The sequence below is a fragment of the Naegleria fowleri genome, assembly GCF_008403515.1.
Source record: "Naegleria fowleri strain ATCC 30894 chromosome Unknown tig53, whole genome shotgun sequence".
NCBI classification, from domain to species: Eukaryota; Heterolobosea; class Eutetramitea; order Acrasida; family Naegleriidae; genus Naegleria; species Naegleria fowleri.
Window position 1 is genome coordinate 23,012 of NW_025407985.1, and position 27,135 is coordinate 50,146.

Sequence of the window (27,135 nt, forward strand, 5' to 3'; positions counted from 1 at the left end):
AAAAAAGTTCTGCGTAGCAGTATGACCTATCAACAGAGTTGGTTTTACAATTAACAATTCAACCATTCAAAACATCATCATGAAGTTACTTGACCTTAATACTCTTCCCTCAAAACCTCTCCCCAAAACAGCAAGAGGAAATGCCAACCTATTTTTATCGTGTTTGAAACAAAAAAATTAAAAAAAAAAATGAGCCAAGTTCCTCTCGATCAAGAAGCATTGTCTTACAGCAATTTATTTGATAGGGCAAACAAGGAGTATGAAAAGCAACATACGGATGAAGCCATCAAGTTGTTTACTGAAATTGTTAATGGTTCGAGTATGTAGTTGAGTTGTATTATGTTTGATCGGATCGGATGGATGTTTGGGATTGATGTGTATTCTTTGTTTCACTTTTGTATTGAATCAAATGAATGATTGGTCTATACACACTTGTTAATATCTCTTAAATTTGAAAAATTGTAGTGACCAAGAAGAATGACATCATCATCAAGAAGAAGGAAGAGGCCATTTATAATCTCGGCAAAATCTATGCTGCTAGAGGGTATGTGCAAGTCATAATCAGCTTAACCGACCTTTTATGTTATTACAAATCAATATTTGTAAATGTTTGATCAAACAGTGATGCCAATGCTATTGTAGAATTAAACAAGTCAATTCGACCATTCTTCCAAGATTTACCAAAAGCAAAAACTGCAAAGATTGTGAGAACTTTGATTGAATTAGTTGGAACTATTAAAGGAAGTGATGCCGTTCAAATTGATATTTGTAAGGAGTCTATTGAGTGGGCAACATCAGAAAAAAGAAGTTTCTTACGTCAACGTATTGAATCACGATTGGCAACATTGTATTTCCAAAAGAAAGAATTTGCTGAAGCACTTAATATAATAACAAGATTATTGAGAGAAGTGAGAAAGTTGGATGATAAGGCTCTCCTTGTTGAAATTCACGTACGTTTATTTATGTGAAATTATGGATGGATTAATGGTTGATAATTTTTTAAAATTATATGTGTGATCTGACTTTTGGATACTGTTCACCATTGAATTTTCAAACATCACTTCTGGTAACAAATTATATGTGACTTCAACACTTTTATAATTCGGGTAATTGTGGACTTGTTATTTATTTGTCTCTAATATTTATTCACGTTGTTGGACAAAATATAGTTGCTCGAAAGTAAGGTTTATCACTCATTGAGAAATCTTTCCAAGGCAAGAGCTGCTCTCACAGCTGCAAGAACTGATGCCAATGCTATTTATTGTCCTCCACTTCTTCAAGCAGATATTGACATGCAATCTGGTGTGTTGCATGCCGAAGAGAAGGACTACAAGACAGCTTTCTCATATTTCTTTGAAGCATTCGAAGGTTTCAGCAATCTTGAAGACAACACTGCAATCATGTGTCTCAAGTACATGTTGCTTTGTAAAGTCTGTACCAATAGCGTAAGTTTTCAGTTGTGATGAACAACATTTCATGACACATCATTGTTATGGTGATGATGATGAATTATTTTGCCATTTCAAATGAACTATTACAATCATCCCTCTTTAGATGGACGATATTCAAACTCTACTCAGCTCAAAGACTGCTCTCAACTACACGGGCAGAGAAGTGGAATCCATGAAGGCTGTTTCTTCTGCCTATCAAGAAAGATCTCTCCATGCCTTTGAAAGAGCTCTCATTGAATATGAAGTTGAATTGAAGAGAGATCCAATCATCAATGCTCACCTTTCCGAGTTGTATGACAATCTGTTGGAACAACATCTTTTGAGAATTATTGAACCATTCTCTCGTGTACAAATTTCACACGTTGCAAAATTGATTGATCTTCCACGTACTCAAGTGGAGAGAAAGCTCTCTCAAATGATTCTCGATACCAAGCTAAATGGTATTCTCGATCAAGGAAATGACTGTATTATTGTATATGAAGAAACCAAGAAGGATCAATGCTATCCATCTGCTTTGGAAACAATTTCAAATTTGAATGGTGTGATGGATTCGCTCTTTGAACGAGCTAAGGCTTTGACCAAATAAATTGATATCGCAATGATGATGATTACTTATTACCGAATATTGATGAGTTATTTGAAAAAAGCGGTTTGCATGTAAATTGTAAAAAATTGGCACCTTATTCGAAAAAGTGCAAAATTTTGGCGCCGATCAATTACAAAAAAAAATAACAAAACAACATACGTTCGAAATGTCTTCCCGAACGAAACAGAATCATCACAACAGTTCTCATAGCCTTTCTTCGTATTTCAACGATGACTCTACAGCAGTCAATCATGATGGAGAAAATATCTTGTTCGGAGAAGATGGTAGCATCCTCGTGGACCACTCTCAACAACATCCAAATCATCATCATCACCACGAACAAGGACTCATCGACTTTGGAAGAGTATGACATGAATGCACCAGAAGACAATTATCATGATATGCAGCAACAACAACCACATTCTCACCGCTATTCCAATAGTAATGACAATCGAAATACTACATCCTTATCGAATAGTAAGAGAAGAACCATGATCACCGCAACAAATACGACCAGCACCACTCACAACCATCAAGAACCCTCAACAAACTCCACGACATCAGCCAGGAATGGAGAAAGCATCATGAAACACTTCTACAATCCATCGGAAGACAGCGATGAAGAGAGAGAGTTGAACAACAACAAAATGATCAAAAAACCAACTCCTCCAAAAATCGCTACTTCTCATGCCTTTGAAAGTGTACCGCATTCCCAACAACCTCAACCTAGTGCTAAAACTCCCTCTTCTAGTTCCCAAAAGAAGCAACAACGAAAGACACCACCCTCTGCAAAAACACCGCAAGAACCACAACCAACCACCTTTCCAATGTATCATAATCCTTTCCAATTTATTCCATTCTATCCTCCCTTCTTTTCTCCATATGGAATAAGCCAAACAGATGCAGAATCAATGAAAGAAGCAATCAAGAACAACCCTTATCGATCTGGGTTTCCCTTCATTCATCCAAATGGCATGTTTCCAACAAATGGAGATGGTCATCATGCAGACGTTGGGCAATCAAATGAATCTTTTGTCACTGAGGCTTCCTCAATATTTTTTGAAAAAGATTCCAAGTTTCAAGAACAGATCATGACAGAAACTCGGGAGTTGAAACAAATCATTCAATCACAAGGAGAAACAATTTCGCTAATTCTTAAACAAATGGAGGAAATGAATCAAAAATTGGAATCTTTTCAAATGTGTCACACACCTAGCATTCAACGTGAAATGGTCCCTCATAGCGGAAAGAAGAGTCCAGTCACGACTGAAATGGCTCAGTATGTTACCAACTCATCAAATCAACACCAAATGCCTACAACGAGCTCTCATACAAATCCTCTCGATAGATCCTCAATTAATTCAAATATTTCGAGTATTAGTAGTGCTAGTAGCAATACTGTTCGTCCAAGTAATGTCACAACATCATCCACGTGGAAGAGCATGACTTCACAAGCAAATCAGCCATACTCTCCTCCTTCCACAAAATATCACTCATCTAGTTCCCCTAGTAGTAACTCAAATAATAGTGTCAACACGCACAATTTTCCAAGTAATAGCATGATGGTGAATGGAAGTACTGTCACAACGAACAATGTCAGTCAACAAGATCCACACCCTGATAATAATTACCACAATCATGTCACCAATGAACTATATTCTCCTGTACCAACGCCTTCCAAGAATTCATTGTCCTCAAAAGACTTTCAATTAGACAAATCAACAACCTCCATTCGATCCACAACGGCCAGCAATATGGGAGCTCTGAATACCAGTACGAACAGTAGTATCAATTTCCAACACAACGTTTCATCCATTAGTAATGTCAGTGGAGGTGCATTGAATAATAGCTCTATCAATAGTTCGAGTCATGGACGATATTTGAATCCAAATGTGACCTCCCAGTCACCAACAATTCCAACTTCTTCGTCATTGAATAAGGCAAAAAATCTCTCCACTTCAGCGCTGACAAAAGTGAACGTATCGACAACAAGTAATGGTGCTCAAAATTCAATGAGTTCAGGACTCTCACAATCGACCCATTCCGTCCCCTCATTAGGAACGATGCAATCAAAGGCCTCTCCACAAGTGGTGAGCAAGTCCTCCTCCAATTTCATATCCACCACTACTGCTACCAATGAAGTGGCTACAACCAACAACAGTCATTCTGCTCATAATATTTATTCTCTGAGAGGAAGGTCATCACCATCCAAGGCTGCAACCAATGGACTTGCTTCCAAAGACCACATCATGAGCGGTCCCACCAAATCTTCTTCCGCCTCTTCAAGAGCAAGCAGCAGTAGCATGAATATTCGTGAACACCACAGCCATCACCATCATCATCACGACACCACAGACTCATTCCTGCAACGTCATGCTTCACATTTAAATGATTCATTTGGTCTCTTGAACGATGTGAACGCTGACTTGGGTGGTGAGGATTCCTTTGTTTACAACTCGTCCTACATGAGTAGTGGTAGTTCCACTCCTCCAGAGCCCTTCTCAACAGAAATGCAAAAGTATGTGAAAGAGAAAATTCTCTCCTCGAATTCACCATCGAAGCATCACGACTCAAAGAAGGAAGACATCGCCAAGGACTCGGACAACACATTTGTGAATAGTTTAACTCTATCATCGAAAAAGAAGAAGGATTTATCGGCCAGCTTTTCCAATTCATCAAGTTTTCCAATCAAAAGCTTTTCAAAGATTTAATTAAACGAAAAGACAAATCATTTTGTGTTGAACCTGTTCGATATTGAAATTCTTTCCGATTCATGATGATGATGACTAAACAAAAGACCATAGACTGTACACTTTGACTGTATACACTCTTTGAATACCTGTTCAGGTTGAAGGTGAAAATCAAAATCAAAGATTCAACTGTGAGTATGATGATGGAGCTGACATGTCTTTGTTTTCGCAGGGAATGTTTTTTATTGTAAACTATTTTATTGGGTTGACCAAGTTTTGAAAAAAATTTCGTCGAAAAAAATATTCCACAACCACCAACGTACGTATATCATCATTTTATTTCCAGCGAAATATTTCTACTTTGATGCAACACCTCCCACTCCTATCATCATTATCATTATATTGTGATCATCAATACAACAGTGCCATATTGAAAAATGGTGAACTTCCCAAAATTGTTGAAGGCATACTGCCAAAAGTGTGAATCACACAAGGAACACAAGGTCACCCAATACAAGGCTGGTAAAGCTTCCCTCTGGGCCCAAGGTAAGAGACGTTACGATCGTAAGCAAAAGGGTTATGGTGGTCAAACCAAGCCTATTTTCCACAAGAAGGCCAAGACAACAAAGAAGATTGTGCTTAGATTGCAATGTAAGGAATGCAAGAGAATCAACCAAAGAGGTTTGAAGAGATGTAAGCACTTTGAACTTGGTGCCAAGAAAAAGGCTATCTAAATTCCTTCACCCACAATAAATCTTCAAATATATCAACTCTGCTTGTTGTTTTTGGTGGACTCTCGCTCTATGACGATCATGCGAGATTTATTTGTTGCCGCCCATGCTACTTGACAATCACGTTGTATTGGTCGGTGAGAGCTCTGAGAAGGTATTGCTCATTCATCTCTTCTCCTCTCGAAGTTGTATCCGTGGTGGGAGAAACTAGGTCATTCTCTTTCATCCATATCAAATATTTCAGCATTTTGCAGTAAAAGAGCATGATTTCTGTATGATAGGTTGGAAATACACTCTTGACACTGTGCATCATGTCAGAGAGATAGTTATAGCCTGTCCGAATCATGTGAACATGCTTCTCTGAAAGCTTTGTTGCTTCTTTGTCTTCTTCATGCAACAAGCATCCTTTTTCGAACAATTTTATCAGCATGGAAATATATTTTCCTTTCAGTTGGAAGAGAAGGTAGTGGTTGGAGTGGGGCCATATTCGTTGATCACAATGATTTTGTGTGTTTTCTTTCGAATGGTCTTGAAGAAAATTGGATTTGACATTTGTGCAATTTCTTAATTCTTCTTCCTCCTTGAATGTCAATAATTGAATTAAACTCTCCAATTCCCAAATAACACCCAAAATAATTTCACACAACTCACTCTTTGGCAAATTCTGCACTGGAAGATTATCCTCAGAAATTTTTTTATCCAATAACAAAATGTCTTGATTAAGATTTCTCTCAAACTCAACAAATGCTTCACCCTTCTGAGAAGAGCCATCAATTTTACAGTCACATTTCGAACATTTCCAATACGACACTTTTTGAATAAATTCTTCATCAATTTCTCGTTGATCATGATGAAATGTGCTGCTTTGTGTGCTCTCCAATTCTGAATTTTCTTCGTATGGAGGATTTTCATAAATATCTTCAAACATGGCAAGTGCCTTATCGTAATCTTCTTCGTCAAAATGTTCAATATTAAAGTCAGTTTCTGAATTCACATTATTTTTTGGTTGAAATTCTCGAATATCTGCTTTCATTTCTCCACCTAGCGTGTTGCATTGATAAACAGGAACGAGATAGCCATCACATTGAACTTGAGACATGACATCAGATGTCAATGAGGTCTCGAATTCTTTTACAGCACGTGTTGTTGAATGGTGGTACTTGTAGGCTCTCACGTATCGCTCTTCTTCCGTGTCACTCATACATCTCGAACATTTACAAACAAAATATTTAGAGTACCACAACTCTCTTCTTCGAATACTAGTTGGATTCATAATATCAATGTAGCTAATACAGAGCTCTTCTCCCTTTTTCACTTTTTTAACAGTTTGTACATAAATAACGTTTCCAGAATAGGACATGTTAGATTTCAAGTCATCAAAGGTTTGAAATGAGCAATTTGGCGAGCAAGAGTGATCAAACATGGAGACCATGGGAAATAATCCAGTTCCAATATCTCTAAAATCGGCGCAACTATTTTCAGTATGATCTTCTCGATCTGAATGTGACTTTGGAATAAAAAATGGGGAATATACAGTGTTGGGTGCATGAATATGTTGAGTGAAGAAATTGTTAATGTTGAGAGAGGAATTGGTTGTGGAATTTTTGGTGATCATGGTTGAAGAGTTCCACCACCATCTCGTATGAGTAATGCTGTGTGCATTGACAAATATTCTACAAAAGGTATCAATAAGTAATTCTGTATCAATCAATTCGTTATTTTTGAACAGAGTTTCTTTTAACCTTTCAGAGGTTTTTCGGAATAGAAATAAATGTTCAGGATAAATTTCATCCTTGTGTGTTTGAAGAGACATGAGATTTTCCATTTTGGCTCTATCGTAGAGATTGCTGTGACAATTCTCGTCATTGGAGTCGAATTCAATTTTTCTGCAAATTCTATACACGAGGAGTAATAGAGAAAATTCAACGCCGCATTCCTCTGCAATCCGTGTCAGAAAACAATACACACATCCATCACAATTGTCGTCACCGTAATTTAGTAAATGATTTTCATTGTCAACCACTTCATTTTCTCGATATATTTTCTTTCTTAAAATTTCACAATTAATATCGTCACAAATCATCCAATCTCTCTCATCGTCTGTGCTGTCATCTTTCAAATTTTCATCTATAATTTTCCTCCTACTCTTTCGAAAATGATTGTGACGATAATTTTTACAATTTTTATCCTCATTGATAGAATTTTCAAACGCATCATGATGTGTTGCATTTATCACAAGATCATCATTTCGCTTCTTTTTTTGGCAAACCACACAAAACCGGTGCGAATTAAAATGAATATCAGATTGATGCAAAACACTTGCATAGGCTTTTTCAATTAGTAAAATTTCTCCAGCATCAATATCTTGTTTCGCAATGATGATTCTACCACATTTCCGATACAGAGAATATTCGGGAGAGTCTTGTTGTACATGACATAATTCAATTTTCGGACTCATGAAATCTATATTTATAGACTCTCTCCGATTCATCCACAATAATGATGATGAATGTTGTACCACTTGTGGATGATTATTGGTGTGTTTGTCTTCCTCCGCTCGTTGTTTCCTATCCAAAGAAGAAGAAGAAGACTCTCCGAGAGTCATCATCACAATAGGTGAATTTTTTAAAATATATATTTTTTTAAATATTTTAAAATAAAAGCCTTTCATCATCATCATGATCGGAATGAACCAACCAACATGATTATTCTTGCCGGGCAGGAACCTTTCGGAAACAGAGATGTTATGAAATAATTGAATCATCAATTCATATTTAGTACTTCTATTGAAGCGTTCATATGATCACTTGAAAGAGATATGATGAGGATTGAAGAACACATCAAGATCTGTTCCTATCATTCTCTTCTTCAAAAAAAACCAAAAGTTGTTCTCTCACTTCAGTTGAAAACTCTTTACAGTCTCTGAATCCGATGATTCAGATTTAATCATCCAACAGTTCTTTTGGAATAGAAATAATACTATTTGCTGAAAGAGACTTCATCAAAGGACTCTCATCGTGTTGAGTCTTTGATTCAATTATCCTATTGTTGATTGACCACTTTTTGAATCCATTTGGAAGATGATGAGAATGAATCAGAAAGACAGTTTGTCGGAGGAAATGGATGAGTTTTTAATTCATCAGCACCATGAGGAAGGAGATGAAAAGCTGCAACTGATACACCAGGCAGTGATCGACAAACGATTTTACTTTTTTGGTTTATTCCTGTCAATTCATATCATTCTCATGTTGGCATATGTGGATGAGAGTGTTGTTAGGATGAATTATTTTGTTATGGTGATTATAGATGTTCTTATTAATGCTTTTATGACAAGATACTTGATCACAATTTCATCCTTAGTGCAACGAGATATTATTAACTGGTGTCGATTTGCAATACTGAGCGCGGTGAGAATGTTGACACAAACATATTTAGGCTCACAAGTTCCCTATTATTTATTGTACTATTACTCACTTTTTGGATTTGCCAACACTTATTACAATAAGAGATGGATGGTTATCGTGCATACTTTGTCCCTTATTGCAAGCTCTGTGACTGGACAAGTTATTGTAAATTATACAACCCTTCATGTTGTGACGCACGGAGTTTTCTTGACTCAAACTCATGTAGAAAAACAGACACCTTTTATCAGAGGATATCATCCATCCCACTTTTCACTTTGTAGTAACATTTTCGACATTGTGTTGATAGAGATAATACTCACCTTGTCTTGCCTGATTTTTTCACACGTCATAGAAGTGCAATTTGAAGCAAATGTAAAATATAAGTACCAAGTGCAGGTACAAAAAGCATTGAATTATTCCAAGTCTAAATTCATTGGAAATTTGAGCCATGAGATGAGAAATCCACTTCATGGCATTATTAACAACACAGACTTGCTGAAAATGGAAACTGAGAAGATTGTTGAAATGGCGAATTCAGACATTGAAAAAAATAAGGAACATATCATTCAATCAAACATGTCGAACTTGGAATTAATAGAGGACATTATCAATGGCTCTCAAATGCTGTTGAACTTATTTTCAAACTCTCTTCAGGTCACCAACTTGGAATTGGGAAACATCAAGCTAAACTATCAACCATTTAACGTTTTTGAATCGATTGAATCCATTATTTCGGTATTCTTTTCAATTGCAAATAGAAAAGGCCTTTCCATTCAGTCATGGTTCAACTTTTCAAAAGTTCCCTTTTACGTGAATGGAGATAATGTTAAGATATCACAGATTTTGATGAATTTAGTTTCAAACGCAGTGAAGTATACAACAACAGGATTTGTTACTCTCAAATGCGATATTTGTGATAGGAACGAACCAGACTTCCCGTTCAAAGGAAAGCATGAGGATGAAAAGTTCTCGATTTCAGGATTTGAGAATCTCACATTGAAGGATATTATAATTTTAAAATTTGAATGCATTGACACAGGTGTAGGAATGAAAAATGTTAGCAATTTCAACACCTACCATTCATTTTCCAATCATTGCTCTCAAGAGTTTGATCATTATTTTAAGCAATGTAATTTACAGGCTAATTCTACATTCAATGACAGCAATGGACTTGGGCTAAACATTTCAAAGAATATCATTGATCTAATGAAGGGACAAATGAATATGAAAAGTACGATTGGAAAAGGCACTACCATAACTGTGTACATACCAGTTGTTAAATGTAACTATGGCTGTGAGTGTAAGGATGTGCAAAACCAAATTGAAGCACTCAAAGACGTCACAACATGGAAATTTCCTCTCCATCAAGTCATCATTTATGACTCTCATCAAAATATTAGAGATGTACTGAATGAATATTGCAAGCAACTCTTTCCCAACTGTGCAACACAGGTATTTTCAAACGACAATGATTTTAAGGGTATTCTAAGTAATTATCTACCTAATTCTGTCCATTCCTTACGAAATACTCTCGTCATTTATCCTCAAGAATTTGAATCACTCAATGACAATGCCTTACATGTCTTGACAAAGACAGAAACAAATATTTTTATACCACTTTCAGAACGAGGACATTTAACATTATCTGCAAACAAGTTAAATCGTCATTTGACACGACCAATCAAACTTCGAAATTTTATTGAAGCACTCCATTCAGCTTTAAATGACCCAAACGCCAACATTTCAAACCATTCCTCGGATCAAGTTTTGACACCACGCTCAAGTGCTCTGAATGGCTCCTTTTCCTCTCTAAACATTAAGGTTCTCGTAGTGGATGATAATGAAGTGAATCGAAAAGTATTGTCAAGGATGATGACACTTCTTGGTTTTTCTGTACTGACAGCTTCAGATGGTCTCCATGCATTAGAAATGGTCAAAAAGAATCCACACGAGTTCCAAATCATCTTAATGGATCTATTCATGCCACTTCTCTCTGGAAAAGAATGTTGCAAACTCATCCGTGAGCTCCATGTGCAAGATCTCAAAATTGTTGCTGTGACCGCCAACGTGTGGGAAGATGAAGAGAATCTGAAACCAAATTTTGGCTTTGATGCTGTCGTCCATAAGCCCATCATGATGAAACAACTCGAAGAACAAATGGCCAAACTGTTGTTGATATCTCGTGGTGGTGGCAATGATTGTGTCCATTTGGATGATGGGAATGGCATTTGATTACGAACTACAATGAACTTGATTTTGGCGGGAGTTCAAGTCTCTCTGGAAAAAAGTTGAAAAAAAGGAAATCATCTCGGGAATTGATAAATAATAGCCTCATTGTCTGATCAATTTCGAATCGATATTATATTGTTGTTACATCTATGACGCATATGACAAACTTGCGTAGAGGTCCTTAGAGAATGCCGAAAATTGTTCCTACTGTTGAAGACAATAATGATGGTATGAATGATCCATCGGAGAAAACACAATGTAATAATTTAAACAAGAGCCAAGTCATTGGTGATGGGTTTGAGGGAGATCGAGATTTAGAATCACAACACTCAACTTGTGATTACTTACATCGAAAAACTGGAGTGAGAATTTCAGAAATAATTTGTCTTGTTGGATGGATTGTTTGTGGAGCAGTTTGTATTTATTATATTTATATCGAAGCGATAGGGTATCAGGATGCTGTCAGTAATCCCAGCACATCAGTTTCTTTCATCGAACAAGTACCTCTTCATTTTCCTGCAGTGACAATTTGTAATTGGAATGCAGCTTATTATTGTGATTATTGCACTTTAACGTTACGGGCTTGTACAATGGTCAATGCAACGGATGGAACGATAATTGATTGCCCTTTCAATATGACCATGACAACTATTGAGCAAAGTGGACAATTCTTTACATGCTACGTTTTCAATAACAATACGGAAAGTCCTGTGAGTGTGAGTACAACTGGGTACGGAGGATCGATGAGTTTGTACTTTGATGTTCCTCATGCACCACAAGATAGAGATTCTCGTTTCGGATTGCAAGCTTCTTTTCATGAAATCGGAACTGTTCCTCCAGTTTTTGCTGAAACAAATTTTGCTGTTCCCTTTGTAGACAATTTCTTTTCATTGACAAAAATTATTACAAACCGTTTGAAGGAAACGAAAGAAGCTCCCAAGAATTCTGTGTACTGGAGTTCTCGAGCCTCTAATGTTCAATTAACACAAAATAGCTCAACCTCTGTCGTTGTGTCTTTTGCCTATACGACATTAAATATCAAGGAAATTACTGAAATAGTTTCCAAGACGCCACTTCAGCTCTTTGGAGAAATTGCCGGCATGCTTGGCACTTTAATGGTGAGTTATCAAGAAATGAAAGACGTGTTATTTGTATTTACATTATTTACCTTTGATTTGCAAATTATTTAATAGGGCATTGATATTTTAAAGGCAGTGAGAGCTGTTCTCCTAATTCCTACCGCTGCAATGGAAAAGACTTTCCGTCCAATTTGGGATGAATTTAATGGATAAGTGGCGCCACTTCAAATAAATCTTCAAGATATATTTCGTAAATTATCTACGCGAGAGATATTCATTTAAAGTGTTATCTCCTTGTCTTTCGTGGCGCCAGACGTCAGGATATTTCATCTACAAAAATGGCTGAATTTGACCAGCAGCTCGATAATGTGGTCGCTTTAGACCAACAAGCAGAGAATGAGAGTAATAAGCAATCAGGCAACTCTTCTGACTCATCTCGTTCCATCCCGACTGTCAACTCGCAAACTCAACTCAATCAAGCATATGACGCCAATGTCATTCCTGTCCAAGCTATAGTTACAAAACGCTCAATGAAATGCTCGTTCACCGTCGGGGAAGCCATCACATTCGTTGCTTGGATCATCGTCATTGGATTTTGTATTTGGTATGTCACAAAATCGGTAGGACAATTTCAAGACGCTCAGGTCTCACCATCAACATCGTTGGCCTTAATAGAAACGGTTCCTCTCGCCTATCCTGCCGTGACTATTTGTAATTGGAACGCCATGTACGATTGTGCGTATTGCAATCTTACCTTATTATATGCAACCATAGTTGTGAATGGGAGTGTTATTGACGTGGACTTGCCTTACGAGTACAGGCACATTGAGCAAGAGGGACAATATTTCAGCTGTTATGTCTTCAATAACAATTCAGATAATCCGTTATCGGCTCAAGCAACAGGATATGGAGGAACCATTTCTTTGGCTTTCAATGTTCCTCCAGTACCACAAGATCGAGATGCAAGGTTAGTAGTGCACTACGGATTAAAAATTGGATTTGAAGATTGCATCATGTAAAATCAATCATTAATGTGACATCAATATATTCAGATTTGGATTGCAAGTGAGTTTCCATGAAATAGGAACGACACCAAATGTCTTTGCAGAAACTAATTTTGCAGTGCGAGAGGTAGACAATTATTTTGTTCTGACAAAATATTCAACCATTCATTTAAAGCCTTCAGAACAGTTTCCTGATGGAGTTGAAATGGTATGGGTAAGTAATCAATGTTAATTCATTCTCAACTCTGGTTTACACTGCTGCATTTCCATGATTAAAAAGGCTTCTACCTTGTCAACAGTACGATTGACAGATATTCGAGACAATGTGGTGGTAATATCCTTTGCATATAATACTCTTAATGAAAATAAGATCGCTGAAATCATTACATATACACTTGAAAGTTTAGCTGGAGAGGTAGCAGGAATGATTGGTATGATGATGGTAAGTTACAATCATTTTCTGTCTTGAGTCTTACCCTGATCTTTTGGTGAAAATTCTAAGGGTATTGATGCTTTAAAGATGTTAAGAGGAATTTTGGAAGTTCCGTATGCAATTCATCAAAAATCTGCACGTGGTATTTGGGATGTTTTCAATTGAATCTTTAGAATTTTTGAATAGTAGCCTTTGAATTAATTTTTCTGCACATATCAATAATGATGTTTTGTTGAAAAGATGGATCCAAATTTTGACACCAATTAGGTAGGTCCGAAATGAATTCTACTGGGTTTTCATCGTGAAATGCATAATAATATGAATGAAGATGAATGAAAAAATCTCCTTCTTTGAAACACTGTTTGTGGTGTCTTTCAAACTGCATTTTGAGAAGACTTTCCGCACACTTGTCATCGTCATCCTTGAATTGTTTCATGATTGACCATTTTTCTGGCCAAGGATTTTCCCATTGTTCAGCTTTCTCGTTAGTGAGCTCAAATCCAACATCATTAATAATTGGATATCCCATAACTCTCAAATGTTCTCGAATTTGATGAGTTCTGCCCGTAATAGGAACACACAACACAATCGAAGAATGTTGTGAAGAATTGTAATAAATTCGTTTTACAAGCGTGTATGCTGTATCAATTATACTGTTAGTGGGTTCTTCTTCATGGCTCTCATTGGTGTCAGTAACCTTTGCTCTCCAAATAAACGTCCATTCATTTTGATGATAAACCAATTTGTTTTTAACATGGATAAATCCATGATCATCTACATTGAACGTTTGTCCATTTAGATCCACTGTGTTTGTAGTTGTTATTTCAGGAAAATCTCCGTACACTTGAGCTGTGTAAAGTGTATAGATCATTGTGTTATATTTTAATCGTATTTAATCATAACACAGTAACCCTTGAACGTACAACTACATACCCAAGTAACATTTTGTTACGGATCCACCTTTCAATTTTTCTCCATAAATTGTTGCTAATTCTGCATTCCAAGTATGAATAAGAATGCCACTTGTGACTTTGTCTAATCGATGAAGCAAGTAGAGTTTTTTAGAGTATGCCATTTCAAGAATGTGATGAAGAGTGTTCTTCACAAACCTTCCTGCAGGATGAACAGGAATGGATGTTGGCTTATCAATGACCAAAAATTTGTCATCATGATAAAGTACCTTAATGAATCTGGGATACAGAACTGGTTTTTCATTTTTCCAATCTACAGTCACAATTTGATCATTCGGACGAAGTTTGTACTGCAACAAGGAAATTGAATTCGGTTTCGCTGTCTTCACAGATATCACATTCTCTTCAATCATTTCAGTCACTACTTCTTTAGGCATTTTGAATTCAGATCCCAAAATTTCTACAAGCGTCTTATTGACCCATCGTGGCCTCATTTTGGTGTTATGAAGAACTTTGTGTGGTTTTACAAACACTAAGTTGTCATAAAGTTTGTAACAATTATCCATTTTCAAAATTATATCATTACTATTACTTTTTCCAATATCACGACTATATTCCATTGTCATTGGTAAATTTCTATCTTTCCGATGATGATAAACATTGTTGTGTTCATCATTTGCTTCAAATACTAATCGAATTAGATATGGACTTTTGATACCTTCCTGTGATGATTTCAAAGGAGTAACTTCATCATAATTCATCGGTGAGTCCGAAACAAACAAAGAGGCTCCACTATTTGATTTTTTCCCTTCCGACGATTGTGGAGATGAAGAGGCTTCCTCTAAATTTTCAAACATTTTTTTGAATCAAGAAATTGTTTTTGAAGCTCAAAGATTGTCGGTTCCCTCATTGCATGAAGGTTTGCACCAGTGAAGACAATCACCATAAGGTAATGCAAGTCGAACTGCACGTCATCATCAAGACATTTATTTTCTTCCAAAAAAAATACACAAAAATGTCTGCCACCAGTGCAGCCCATCTCAATCAAGAGAAGCATTGTACAATGCTCGTAAATTATGATCTGAAACCCAATATTACCAAGAAACAATTGAAGGAAACTCTCGAAGCAAGTCCTCAAAATGTGGGTGATGAGGAGAGAATTGAAGCAATGAAGACTTTGTTGTTGATGCAATTGAACGGAGAAGATTTCTCTCACATGTTGATGACCATTATACAATATGTATTGCCTCATCCAAACAAGATTTTGAAAAAGCTAGCCTATTATTATTTGGAAACAATGAACAGAAGAGAAGTAGGAACCGGAAGAATGCGTCCCGATCTTTTGATGGTCTGGTATGTTGTTGTTGGGATGGGAAATTTAACTTATTATTTAATCATCATCATGGGTTTAAATATTCCATTAAATTTTTGGAATGTATTGCTGTTCATCCTCCTCTTCATCATCATTACTGTATCACAACAACAAATATTATAGCTCTCATGTAAGAAATGATCTTCTTCATCCAAACGAATACGTAAGAGGATTTGCTCTAAGATTTCTCTCTCATGTTCGCGAACCAGATTTGTTGGAGCCTCTCATCACACCAATTCTTCAAAACTTGGAGCATAGAACATCTTATGTCCGTCGTTGTGCTGTTACCACAATCTTTGCAATTTACAGCAATTCTGAAGAGACCAACGGTGAAAATTTAATTCCTGATGCTCCAGAGTTGATGGAAGAATTTTTGAAGAGCGAAACTGAAATTTCAGCCATGCGTCATGCCTTTGTGATGTTGTTCCATTGCGACCAAGAGCGTGCTGTTAGATATCTCAGAAATATGATGAATACTGTTGGACAACAAGGTGATATATTCCAATTAGCTATTCTTAATTTATTGAAACAAATGTGTAAGCAATATCCAAGTGAAAAGGCGACCTATCTGAAGGTTATTAGCAGCTTGTTGGAATCCAAGTCAAGTGCTGTTGTGTATCAATGTTGTTGTACATTGGTTGCATTGTCATCATCTCCAATATCTGTCAAATATGCTGCTACTAATTTCATCAAACTTTTGCAAAATCATTCAGACAGTAACGTCAAATTGATTTGTCTTGATCGTTTGAATGAATTGAAAAACAAGTTTGGCGTTGACGTAATGCAACAAGAACAAATCGTTCTTGAACTTCTTCGTACACTTTCTGCCTCAACCTCTGTCAATTTAGATAATGATATCAGAAAGAAGATTCTTGAAATGGCAATGGAATTAATATCATCTCATACTGTAGATGCTGTTGTTTCTGCTTTGAGACGTGAATTGCAAAAGTCTAGATCTGAAACAGTTGAATATGAAAAACAATCTGAACAAGAATATCGTAGACATGTTATGCGTACTATTCACACTTGTGTAAGAAAGTTCCCTACTCAAACAAGCAATTCCGTTCTCACTCTAATTGGAGCTGACCAATATTTAAGTGATGCCAGTGGAGTTGAATGTGCAATGTTGGTTCGTGAAGTCGTTGAACTTTGCACACCTGAATTTCGTGCAAGGGTTATTGAAAAATTGTGTGAAAATTTCTCCACGATTAACAACGCACGTACATTTAGAATTGTTTTATGGATTTTAGGCGATTATTGTGATACTGTTGAACAAATTCAAACTGCTTTTCAAACAATCAAGTCAGAGATTAATGACTTGTTACAAGCATCCTCTGATCTTCCTGTTGACAAGCATGATGTAGATGATAGTGTGAGTGATACAGGAAGTTTGAAGAGTACCAAGACTACCAAATCTACCGCTACTAGCGCTATTGGAAAAGATGGTACCTATGTTACTCAATTTGCTGATACTCTTTCTTCCACTGATCAAAATGCTGCAAGTATTGCCAATGCTAATACTTTGAGAGGTTTAATTGAAGATCGAAACTTCTATCTTGTCTCTGTTGTTGCCAATACATTGTGTAAATTGGCATTAAAATTGAGACAAGTATCCAAAGATCAAAAGGAAGTGAACAGATTTACTGCAGTTGTTATGAACATTTTAACTGTTCTCATTCGCCTTGGTTTAAGCTCTTCCAATGTTGGCTCTTCCAAGAATCAAGAAGCATCCAAAGGAGTTGCCGAACTCAGCCACAAGGGAATCAAAATGGACAAAGATACCTTAGAAAGAATTAACTTGTGTTTAAAGATTTTGGCTTCAAAGAATGAACAAGAAACATCCTTGGTTGATATTAAGGATAACAGATCTGCTTTTACTAGAATTTTGACTGAAGAAAAGGAAAAGGAAGCAACCGAACGTGAAGGACTCAAGAAAAAGAAGGATTTGAGACAAATTCAATGCGATTCTCTCATTGTTATTCCTCAATTGAAGGGAAAATCATTTGACGCCTTTGATTTTGAAGATGATCCAGCTGATATTTCAAGAGCAACCTCTAATTTATCTGCTTCTATGGCTTCTGATCATGAAAAACTCATGTCCAGATTGAGCCGTGTCACTCAATTGACTGGATTCTCTGATCCTGTTTATGCTGAGGCTCAAGTTGTTACTCATCAGTTTGATATTATGCTGGATGTGTTAGTTGTGAATACTACAAATCAAACATTCCAAAATTTGACTCTTGAAATGAGTACTGTTGGTGATTTGAAGTTGTGTGAACGCCCTCAAACATATACTCTTGCAGCAGGAGCTAGACAGCACATTACAGCCAACATTAAGGTATCTTCGACAGATAATGGCATCATCTTTGGTAATATTGTTTATGATACCCCCAAGGGAGAATCATTCTGTATTATTTTGAATGACATTCATATTAATATTATGGATTATATTTTCCCTGCTTCATGCAATGACATCCAATTCCGTGCAATGTGGTTTGAATTTGAATGGGAAAATAAGATTACTGTAAGATCTCTCACAACAGATGTTCCTTTGAGAGATTATCTCTCTTTCATCAAGACAATCACAAAGATGAATTGTCTTACTCCAGATAGTGCTCTTGATGGTGAATGTGAATTCTTGTCTGCCAATCTCTATGCAAGAAGTTCTTTTGGAGAGGACGCTTTGGCAAATGTTTCTTTAGAAAAATTGACAGATGGCACTATCGAAGGAGTTGTAAGAATTCGTAGCAAGACTCAAGGTATTGCATTGTCATTAGGTAATATTATCGCCGAGGAGACCAAGAAATTCGATGAAAAGAGACTTAAGAAATAAAATTGTGCACTGCTTTACTCTTACAAACACTCAGTCGATATATTCTAAAAACATTTTCAGAATTACTCTATATATAACACTCTTGTATTATTGTGTTTCTTGTTTGTTTGCTTCTACATAATGTGCCATTAAGAGTCTGACCTTTTCTTTAGTGCATGACGATTTTAAATGGCTTTCCATGTCTTTCCTTGAAATGACCGCTTTGCATGAATAGCATTCCATTTCATAATTCTTTAAATCAACTTTTGTTGCCAAGTTTGACAAATAATTAATATCTCCTTTAGTGTGATAGAGGTGACAATGAGTGCCAAAATTCTCTCTCTTAACGATCAAGCCACAAAATAGTTACTTTTTTGGAGGGACGTAGAAAATTTCTTTCTATTGTTGAGAATTTGGTCAAGTGATATCAAAGTGGTTTCATTGTGCTGATGCACCTCCATGTTATGACTGTATTTCTTTTCAAGACTCTTTGAAGATTTTGTAATTAATTGTGGCATGGAGTTTAGAACAAAGACGAATATTTTGGGGAGCTTGCTGTCTCAAATGTTCGACAAGCATCTGTGTAGGTAACTCGTATGGTCCTTTAAATTGAACTCCTAAATTGATCAATTTCTCAGTATTGGATATCGTTTTCATCATCTGTACAAGATATTCTACATGCTCAAATGAAATATTTCGGAAAATCAAATGTTTCAATTGATCCTTGTTCACAACGAGAGAAGTGACCATTTCGATCAAAGAAATCTCAAAGTCCTTAGACTTCACAGCCACTAGTTGAATTTCTAATTGTTCAAGGTTTTCTGAATTTTTCAACAATTTCTTCAATTGTTCAACATCTTCACCGCTTGTTACTTGACAAGATAACAACTTCAATGATGGAATTGAAATCAATTCATCAAAATGATTCGAAAGAAATGATCTACCTTTCAATCTCAACTCTTCAAGCAAGGGAAGGTCAAGCTTTGTGGTTGGAAAAAACCGAGAATCTCTTTTTTGAAAAATAAGCTCATCGAGTGTTGTTTCAAATTCAATTGTAAAGGATTTCAACTTTTTGAAACTGTCAATAAGTGAGTAAAGATGATCTCCAGTCATTCCAATACTTGTATCCAACCAATTCGAGTCAAAATATGAATACTCGTCCAATCGAATTCGAAGTTCCAAACATTCTGTTTTCTTCTCTCCATGGTAATTTTTCAATGACTCTAAAAGACTCAAAATAGAAGAAGACGTCCTTTCCATAGATGCTTTTCTTAAATTACCTAATATTTCACCATCAATGACTGAATTGCCTTTCATGACTTCACAATTCTTTTCCAACTTTTCAGAGATAGTTTCTGTGCTGTCCAAGTATTCGACTGGAAGTTTGCTTAAATCAACATCTCCAAAGGTTGCGACATGTTCCAAAACTAAATTTTTCAAACCGTTGCACAAGTTCACAAATATGGAGTTCAAAAATCGTTGTTTCAAAATACAATGAGAGAGTACAAGAGTTTTCAAATGTGGTGACACCACTCGTATCAATTCACTTAGAGATGGAGTATCACTATCAGAAAAAAGAATCATATTTTCTGAAAGGCCACCCACACAATATTCTGAAACATTGACAGTATCAGAATATGGCATAGTGTATGTATTAGTGAAACAACATTCTTGTCCAGCTTCTTTTTTCATGGCATTGAGCAATTCGTCACGATTTGATTCTTTTGGTGATTTGAATACATAAGTAGAAAACTTCGAATTAGAGGCATTACATAATTTGTAAAACGTGATCAGCTCAGCATATTGTCTCTTTCTAAAGGTATTACTTATTCCACCATTCAAAAACAAGTGCGAAATTTTCATGTGATTTGATTTGACAAATTTTGTAATGTACTTGATAAAGGGAATTATATCTTTTTCAACCATCATTTCATTGTATTGAATTCTTTTCTTATCGACAACATTAGTACAACTTTCTGACTCTTCTAAATAGTTTTCAACGTTTGGATAAATGTGAAGGGTGTCAACTCTCTCAATAATCAAACGTCTCCATTCGGAGCAAACAAACGGAATTGTTTTAAATAAATATCTAAAGTCGAGATAACTGAATATGAGAAAGATCACTTCGGGAGGTACAAATTGTTCAAAAGGAAGATGAGAATGTTGTGATGGTGAACATGATCGATTCCACGAACGGATTCGAGATTGCATCGAGTTAAAAGTTTCGGAAATGTTTGATGATCCACGATTAGAATTTGTTTGGGTTTCAAAGCTTTTGAATCATGATGATTGTTGGGCATGTCACGATTCCACAAAACCATTTTTAATATTTTTTGAATGGTGGGAGAAGTTGGAACTCAACCTAAATAGTGCACTGTTAAAAACCATCTGTTTTCCAAACCAAGTGCTTGTCTTCGTGTATCAATTGGTTTAACAAGTGGTTATCTTCAGGTTGTATCATTCTGTACATGTATCCAATATCTGTCACAGATTTTTCCTTAATGCCATCAATGATGATTTGGAACTTGAGATCCATGGTGATAGTTGCTGTAGAACTCTCTTTTCTTTCATACAATTCTTTGAATACTTGTAAAAGGAGTGCATGTGGGAGAGTGATTGATGTTTGCAATTTCTGTTCTGATGTCAGTGATGACAGCAAATAGTGGGTAAGAAGGGTCGAAAAAGCGAGCCAACATTTCTCAGAATTGAAATCTGAATTGCACACAAACTCTTTAACTTTTAGAGCGTGTTTATCAGAGTTTGAAACGCTTAAATCTGGACCAATAATTAAATAAGCTGTGATATTAGAATTTGAATAGAGAGCTAATGCTGAGCATTGATGAGTTGTGGATTCGTGATCTACCCATTTAGACCAATATTCTGTGTTTTCGCCTCTCACTTCACAACCATGAAATTGATATGTTTTACAAAATTTAGAATATAATTGCATCACTTCTTGGATTTCTTCCTGGGAAGAAAAATCGAGTTTGTCAATGGCAATCGATTCCAAGAATTTCTTGTGAGATTCATTACTATCGTTCATGAAACAAGAAACACTTAAATGTATTGTAGAGTGATACATAGGAATGCTTTGCCATCCAACTTTCCTATATACTTCGCACACAGACGGAGCAGCATGCAAACTTGAAATCACAAATTCAGCATTACTCAATAAATTATTTTTCATTTGTTGAATGACAAGGGTAAGAAGTGAATGTGAAATACCTTTTCTTCTCATATCAACTCGTGTTCCAACTTCTCCAATTCCTTCACATTGACATTCACTAATCATTGAATTATTTTTTGAAATATTATTAATTTGAATTTTTCGATGGAAAATTTTTACAGTTGCAACAATTTCCTCCGAATCGAGTGAGCTTGTCGGAGAGGTAATGTTGATGGACATCTTCGGAATGGTTGCCACCAAAATTGAGCTCAAATCCGAGTACGGATCATTCCAATGATGATTTACAAAATATTGTCGAGTTGTTTTTTCTTTAAATATGTTATGAATGAAATCAAACCAAGCTTCAAGTTCCAATTCATTCTTCAAGCGACGCATTCGAATTTGTGTGAATTGAGTTTCAGACATTTTTTTTGTTGTGCCAAATTACAAAACCCAAATAGCTTTGTTGATACCAATCGAGTAATCAATTGATAAATTCCCTTATGCCTTATTGTACATGATGGAGTTAATTCAAACCAAGGACATGACAAACAATTGTAATCTTTGTTGTACCTAGGAGCCATTCTTTGTTTGGATTAACTCCACTGTGGATAAATTTGGGTTTTCCCCACCTCCCTTTGGCTTAAATTTTGATATACAACGAAAGCATGTTGGAAACAAGATTTGACTGGAGAAGCTTGACTTCCTCTTCCAATGCGGACCTTGCCAGTTCCAATCATCCTCTAATTGTTTTGGTTCCTATTTCCTCAATTTCTCCGCAAAAAAAATGGAATCCGCCAAACCCTCTCTCAATCGTGTCGTTTTGATTGTCTTGAACTGTTTCGCGTTGTTCCAAGTTGGGTTATTATTTGTGGTCGCAAGTACTACAGGAACGACTGATGATCCACCTCCTTACCAGGAATTCTATTTCACACAAAAGTTGAATCATTTCGACTTTTCAGACAATCGTACCTTTCAGATGAGATATCTCAAGAGTGATTATTATTTCAATCCCGTCCATAATGAGAACGCCCCTGTATTAGTGTACACAGGTAATGAAGGATCCATTGAGGAATTCTACAAATTCTCAAGTGGATTCATGTTTGAAGTTGCCAACAAGTTTGGTGCTACTGTCCTGTTCATTGAGCATCGCTATTATGGAAAGTCTGTACCTTTCATTGGAGATGACCGTGCCATTAGATCTCTTTCTGGACAAGAACTGTCATATTTAAGCAGTGAACAAGCATTGGCGGACTTTGCCACCTTACTTCAAAGCTTGTATGGAATTGATGATAGCAGAACAAGAAGTATCATTGTTTTTGGTGGTTCCTATGGTGGTATATTGTCATTTGGAATGAGAATGGTAAGTTTTTTCATCGTACACAACCATGATTGAAACCAAAAACCAACACATGGAACATAGAAATATCCAAATGTAGTGGATGGAGCTATTGCAGCTAGTGCCCCTCTGATGCTATTCAACGGCTTGGCAGATCCGTACAAATTCTATTCTATTGTTAATGAAGTTTACCATAATGCAACATCCTATTCAACTTATTCATCTGCAACTTGTGATGCCATTATTAAGGATGCCATGATTGGTCTCTCGCAAATAGAAGCTTTAAATATCCAAGACTCTCACAAAGCTCACATCCTTGTTAAATTAATACCAATATTGTTAACAACCATCGCCCAAGTGAATTATCCCTATCCTGTTGTCACCTTTGCTCCTCTGCCTGGATATCCTGTCAACAACTTTTGTGAGATCTTGGCCACCAAGATGAAGAATGGTGGAGATTATCCAAACAATGTGGGTGGAAACCCACAAACTGTGTTCCACATTGATTTAGGTTCTATCAACAAAAAACAACAAGTGAGTGCCCTTCTTAATGCTTGTTCTGATTTCTTTAGATCTATGGCGAATGATACAACAGAACTCGATAGCATTCCTTACAACTCAGACTCATTAGGAAATTATGCATGGGACTATCAAGTTTGTACCGAAATGGTATTTCCAATGTCAAACTCTGCATCAAAATCAATGTTTCTATCTTCAGAGTGGAGTGTAGATTCACACAAAGCTTATTGCAAGGTTTTATTTCCAAATATTACGAATATAGAGCTTCGTGAAAACTGGGCAGCCCTTTACTATGGTGGAATGAATGGAATTGGTTCTATTTCCAGTAAGTTTAGCGATATTATGGTTAAATACGATAATATTCAATACAACCTCAATGTATAGACATTTTTCTTTCACATGGTCAATTGGATCCATGGCGAGCTGGAGAGTATGATAGACATTTTGTTGATTCTTCCCTGCCCGATAGCGTTAAGCAGCAGATCATTGAAGGAGGTGCTCATCATCTTGATTTAAGAAGTACAGTTCCACAAGGAGATCCATCAAGTGTTATAAAGGTCAGGAAATATGAAATGGAAGAAATTTCCAAATGGATTATGGAGTTTAACAACAAACAAAAAGTCAAAAATCTTTCGAAATCTTCCCAGAATGTCGGAAATAGTGTTTCTTTCTCACCTTGTCCACTCCAATATAGAGGTAATTATTCAGGACTCATTGCTGAATGCTCTCTTGTAAGAGTTGCTTTGGATCCTATGAAGGATGAAAATTCAGTCCCATCCACAAAAACTATTCAATTATTTGTAAAGAGATTGAGAGCAAACAGAAATGGTTATGCTAAACGAGCATTGTGGCTTTTACCAGGCGGCCCTGGTTTTGCAAGTGATGGTACGTACACAAATTCATAATTTTACAATCTCAGAAATGCTCACTTTAAATTGTTTCAGGTATTGAGCCATTCATGCCCTTAATTGTACAAGTGACAAATGGAAACTTTGACGTTTACACCACAGAGCATAGAGGAGTAGGTAGAAGCACAAGAATAGGATGCGTTTCATCACAATCTGAAACACCAGGAAGTGATGGTGGCTACTCTATTACTGATTCAGAGTGGCCAGATTGTGCTCAAGGGTTTGTCAAAGATTGGTCTCACGATAACTCTTACCTACACTTTAATAGCAAGGCAGGGGGAATCGATTTGGCCAAGTTAATTCGTAAAATTAACGTGGAAGGAGTGCCTTCTTCAACAAGTCCTCAAGAGGTATACTTGTACGGAGTATCATACGGGACAGCATGGTTATCAAGATTTTTGAGATATTGTGAAATGTACGATCAATATTTAATGCAACAGGTCATTAAGGGTGTTGTAATGGATGGATTTGTTTCGACAATGGAAACAGCTACCACTCAACGATTACTCTTTAGTTCGTGGGATTTTGTTGCAAAAGAAATTTCAGAGAGATTTCTCAGATATTGTCATGATGCTGAGATGGTTCAAAAATATGACTCTTTGTGCAGCCGTAAAATTAAGGGTGATGCAGTTTCATTCCTACATGTTGTCATGGATCAAGTCTACCCATCAAAATCATCTGCTTCAAAGTCCACATGCCCAGAGCTGGTAGAATCAATGCCAAGAGAGATCATGGCTGCTCTTTTGAATGATCTCCTTGTGGATCAGTATCCTAGAGTATTAATTCCAGCAATTCTGTACAGAATGAATCGGTGCGATAAGGTCGTTGATATTCCAGTTCTGAAAAATTTGAGAAAATATTATAATTCTATTCAAACAATGCTTTCCTTCAAGAATGAGCTGCCTCTTAACAGTGATGTGCTATTTTACCATATAGCTTTTTCAGAATTTTGGGATAAGTCTCTCACACTCCAACAAATCCAAACTGAACCAAAATATATTTTGAGAAGTAATACGTTAAAGTGGTATAATATTCTGAAGAATTCTAATTGGAAGACATATGATCCAGATTTGGAATATTACAACAAGACATTTTCAACAAACACAGTCCAAGTACTGTTGATTAATGGAGACTTAGATCCACAAACACCATTATGGTCTGCACAATCTCAAAATGAGAATATAGGAGGAAATACACATCGCTTGATTACTGTTCCCTTTGCTGTTCATGGAACTATGGTCAAATCTCCGGTAAAAACGAAGGGTAAACCTGACTGTGTTTTGCAAATATTCATCAACTTTCTGAATATGGAAAATCCAGATGTGAAGACAGTAGATACATCGTGTTTGAATGATTTGTTCTTCGATTTCAAGGGAATGCCAGAGGTGAATAAGAATATCATGGGGGTAGAGGATATTTACGAAGGAATGAATGTACCCGATCAGCCCAATCCATCACAAGAAATCACGTATTCTCAAAACACTCTGATCGGAGCAATGATAGGGTCCATTATTGGAGGATTGACCCTCGGAATTGTCATCTGTTTCATTGGTTTTGCATTCATGTCGTTTGTACAACGTAAGAAGGTAGTTAAAACAAAGAATCGGCTTGTAGAAGACACCAAGTACATATCAATGATGGATCAATAAACTCCTCATGAACAACTCAGCAATGATATGATCTGAATGAAGTGTTGGGTTTTTGGGTTTGGGAATATCGCCCATTCAGTGATCCCAAAAATTTGTAATTATCAAATAAACAACATATTTAGTTGTCTTAGGATCTATAACGATAGGATCTTGCTCGGTTATTTGTTCTGACATGTTGTTCACAAGAAAGAAAAAATTTCACGTTTTCGCTGGAACGGTAAATTTCATAGCGCTCAGGTTGATATATTAAAAAAATTGATGCAGACATGCAATCATGCCCCATAATCCCTCAATGATAGTAGTACTCATGAATGATATATAAATGAAATTTGAGAGGTTGGGAGACACTCCTCGGACCGTGGAGCATCCCTATAATTGATCAACTATATACCACCAGCGAATTTTGTCACCCCAGGAAGAGGGACACTGTCAGTAACATGATTTGAAATTGAACTTGATATTGACGATACATGTAGTAGACATCACAAAGGGTGTATAGTAAGAGTTGTGACACTTATTGATGACCATGATCACAACAGAGGCAAATATTCAGATTAGTTGCCATTGTGAGAGACATGGTCATGGTCATGGGATGAATCTTGTAATACACCTTCTACATGACCACTAAGATGTATAGATGTTGTTTATTCCATCAATTGTCAACTAAGGATGAAACGGTGAAGCTCTCCACATGGTGAGTGAATTTTAGCTTGAACGAAAATTTTTTGGGTGGAAAATTTTCGTTCAAGTTCAAAAATGATTCAAGGTCCCAGCGAAAATGTTAAATTTCACTCATATACGATAAATATATGATGATAACATGTGGAAACGACTTATGTGATGTCAACACGT

The 27,135-nt window shown here is 36.4% G+C and overlaps 12 protein-coding genes across 12 annotated transcripts; 8 read left to right on the top strand and 4 right to left on the bottom strand.

Annotated features, from left to right (window-relative positions):
- Positions 1–189: 189 nt before the first annotated feature.
- FDP41_006655 (uncharacterized protein) lies at positions 190–2,037 on the top strand (the record flags this gene model as incomplete). The annotated part of the gene is made up of 5 exons (XM_044710313.1): positions 190–319; positions 466–544; positions 623–950; positions 1,170–1,445; positions 1,555–2,037. 5 exons carry the CDS (start codon positions 190–192, stop codon positions 2,035–2,037), a joined length of 1,296 nt encoding a protein of 431 aa, XP_044558758.1.
- A 281-nt stretch (positions 2,038–2,318) lies between these two features.
- Positions 2,319–4,748, top strand: FDP41_006656 (uncharacterized protein; the record flags this gene model as incomplete). The annotated part of the gene is made up of 1 exon (XM_044710314.1): positions 2,319–4,748. The coding sequence occupies one exon, from the start codon at positions 2,319–2,321 to the stop codon at positions 4,746–4,748; it is 2,430 nt and encodes an 809-aa protein (XP_044558759.1).
- A 416-nt stretch (positions 4,749–5,164) lies between these two features.
- FDP41_006657 (uncharacterized protein) lies at positions 5,165–5,461 on the top strand (the record flags this gene model as incomplete). The annotated part of the gene is made up of 1 exon (XM_044710315.1): positions 5,165–5,461. The coding sequence occupies one exon, from the start codon at positions 5,165–5,167 to the stop codon at positions 5,459–5,461; it is 297 nt and encodes a 98-aa protein (XP_044558760.1).
- Positions 5,462–5,567: 106 nt separating this feature from the next.
- Positions 5,568–8,063, bottom strand: FDP41_006658 (uncharacterized protein; the record flags this gene model as incomplete). Its single annotated transcript, XM_044710316.1, has 1 exon — positions 5,568–8,063. The coding sequence occupies one exon, from the start codon at positions 8,061–8,063 to the stop codon at positions 5,568–5,570; it is 2,496 nt and encodes an 831-aa protein (XP_044558761.1).
- Positions 8,064–8,547: 484 nt separating this feature from the next.
- On the top strand, positions 8,548–11,094 carry FDP41_006659 (uncharacterized protein; the record flags this gene model as incomplete). Its single annotated transcript, XM_044710317.1, has 1 exon — positions 8,548–11,094. One exon carries the CDS (start codon positions 8,548–8,550, stop codon positions 11,092–11,094), a length of 2,547 nt encoding a protein of 848 aa, XP_044558762.1.
- A 185-nt stretch (positions 11,095–11,279) lies between these two features.
- Positions 11,280–12,383, top strand: FDP41_006660 (uncharacterized protein; the record flags this gene model as incomplete). Its single annotated transcript, XM_044710319.1, has 2 exons — positions 11,280–12,209; positions 12,285–12,383. 2 exons carry the CDS (start codon positions 11,280–11,282, stop codon positions 12,381–12,383), a joined length of 1,029 nt encoding a protein of 342 aa, XP_044558763.1.
- Positions 12,384–12,508: 125 nt separating this feature from the next.
- FDP41_006661 (uncharacterized protein) lies at positions 12,509–13,772 on the top strand (the record flags this gene model as incomplete). The annotated part of the gene is made up of 4 exons (XM_044710320.1): positions 12,509–13,137; positions 13,223–13,388; positions 13,455–13,616; positions 13,677–13,772. 4 exons carry the CDS (start codon positions 12,509–12,511, stop codon positions 13,770–13,772), a joined length of 1,053 nt encoding a protein of 350 aa, XP_044558764.1.
- A 4-nt stretch (positions 13,773–13,776) lies between these two features.
- On the bottom strand, positions 13,777–15,375 carry FDP41_006662 (uncharacterized protein; the record flags this gene model as incomplete). Its single annotated transcript, XM_044710321.1, has 2 exons — positions 13,777–14,456; positions 14,541–15,375. The coding sequence occupies 2 exons, from the start codon at positions 15,373–15,375 to the stop codon at positions 13,777–13,779; spliced, it is 1,515 nt and encodes a 504-aa protein (XP_044558765.1).
- Positions 15,376–15,533: 158 nt separating this feature from the next.
- FDP41_006663 (uncharacterized protein) lies at positions 15,534–18,723 on the top strand (the record flags this gene model as incomplete). Its single annotated transcript, XM_044710322.1, has 2 exons — positions 15,534–15,871; positions 16,014–18,723. The coding sequence occupies 2 exons, from the start codon at positions 15,534–15,536 to the stop codon at positions 18,721–18,723; spliced, it is 3,048 nt and encodes a 1,015-aa protein (XP_044558766.1).
- A 459-nt stretch (positions 18,724–19,182) lies between these two features.
- On the bottom strand, positions 19,183–20,913 carry FDP41_006664 (uncharacterized protein; the record flags this gene model as incomplete). Its single annotated transcript, XM_044710323.1, has 1 exon — positions 19,183–20,913. One exon carries the CDS (start codon positions 20,911–20,913, stop codon positions 19,183–19,185), a length of 1,731 nt encoding a protein of 576 aa, XP_044558767.1.
- Positions 20,914–21,079: 166 nt separating this feature from the next.
- On the bottom strand, positions 21,080–22,294 carry FDP41_006665 (uncharacterized protein; the record flags this gene model as incomplete). Its single annotated transcript, XM_044710324.1, has 1 exon — positions 21,080–22,294. The coding sequence occupies one exon, from the start codon at positions 22,292–22,294 to the stop codon at positions 21,080–21,082; it is 1,215 nt and encodes a 404-aa protein (XP_044558768.1).
- A 361-nt stretch (positions 22,295–22,655) lies between these two features.
- On the top strand, positions 22,656–26,283 carry FDP41_006666 (uncharacterized protein; the record flags this gene model as incomplete). The annotated part of the gene is made up of 4 exons (XM_044710325.1): positions 22,656–23,231; positions 23,292–24,051; positions 24,111–24,611; positions 24,671–26,283. 4 exons carry the CDS (start codon positions 22,656–22,658, stop codon positions 26,281–26,283), a joined length of 3,450 nt encoding a protein of 1,149 aa, XP_044558769.1.
- Between the last annotated feature and the right edge of the window lie 852 nt (positions 26,284–27,135).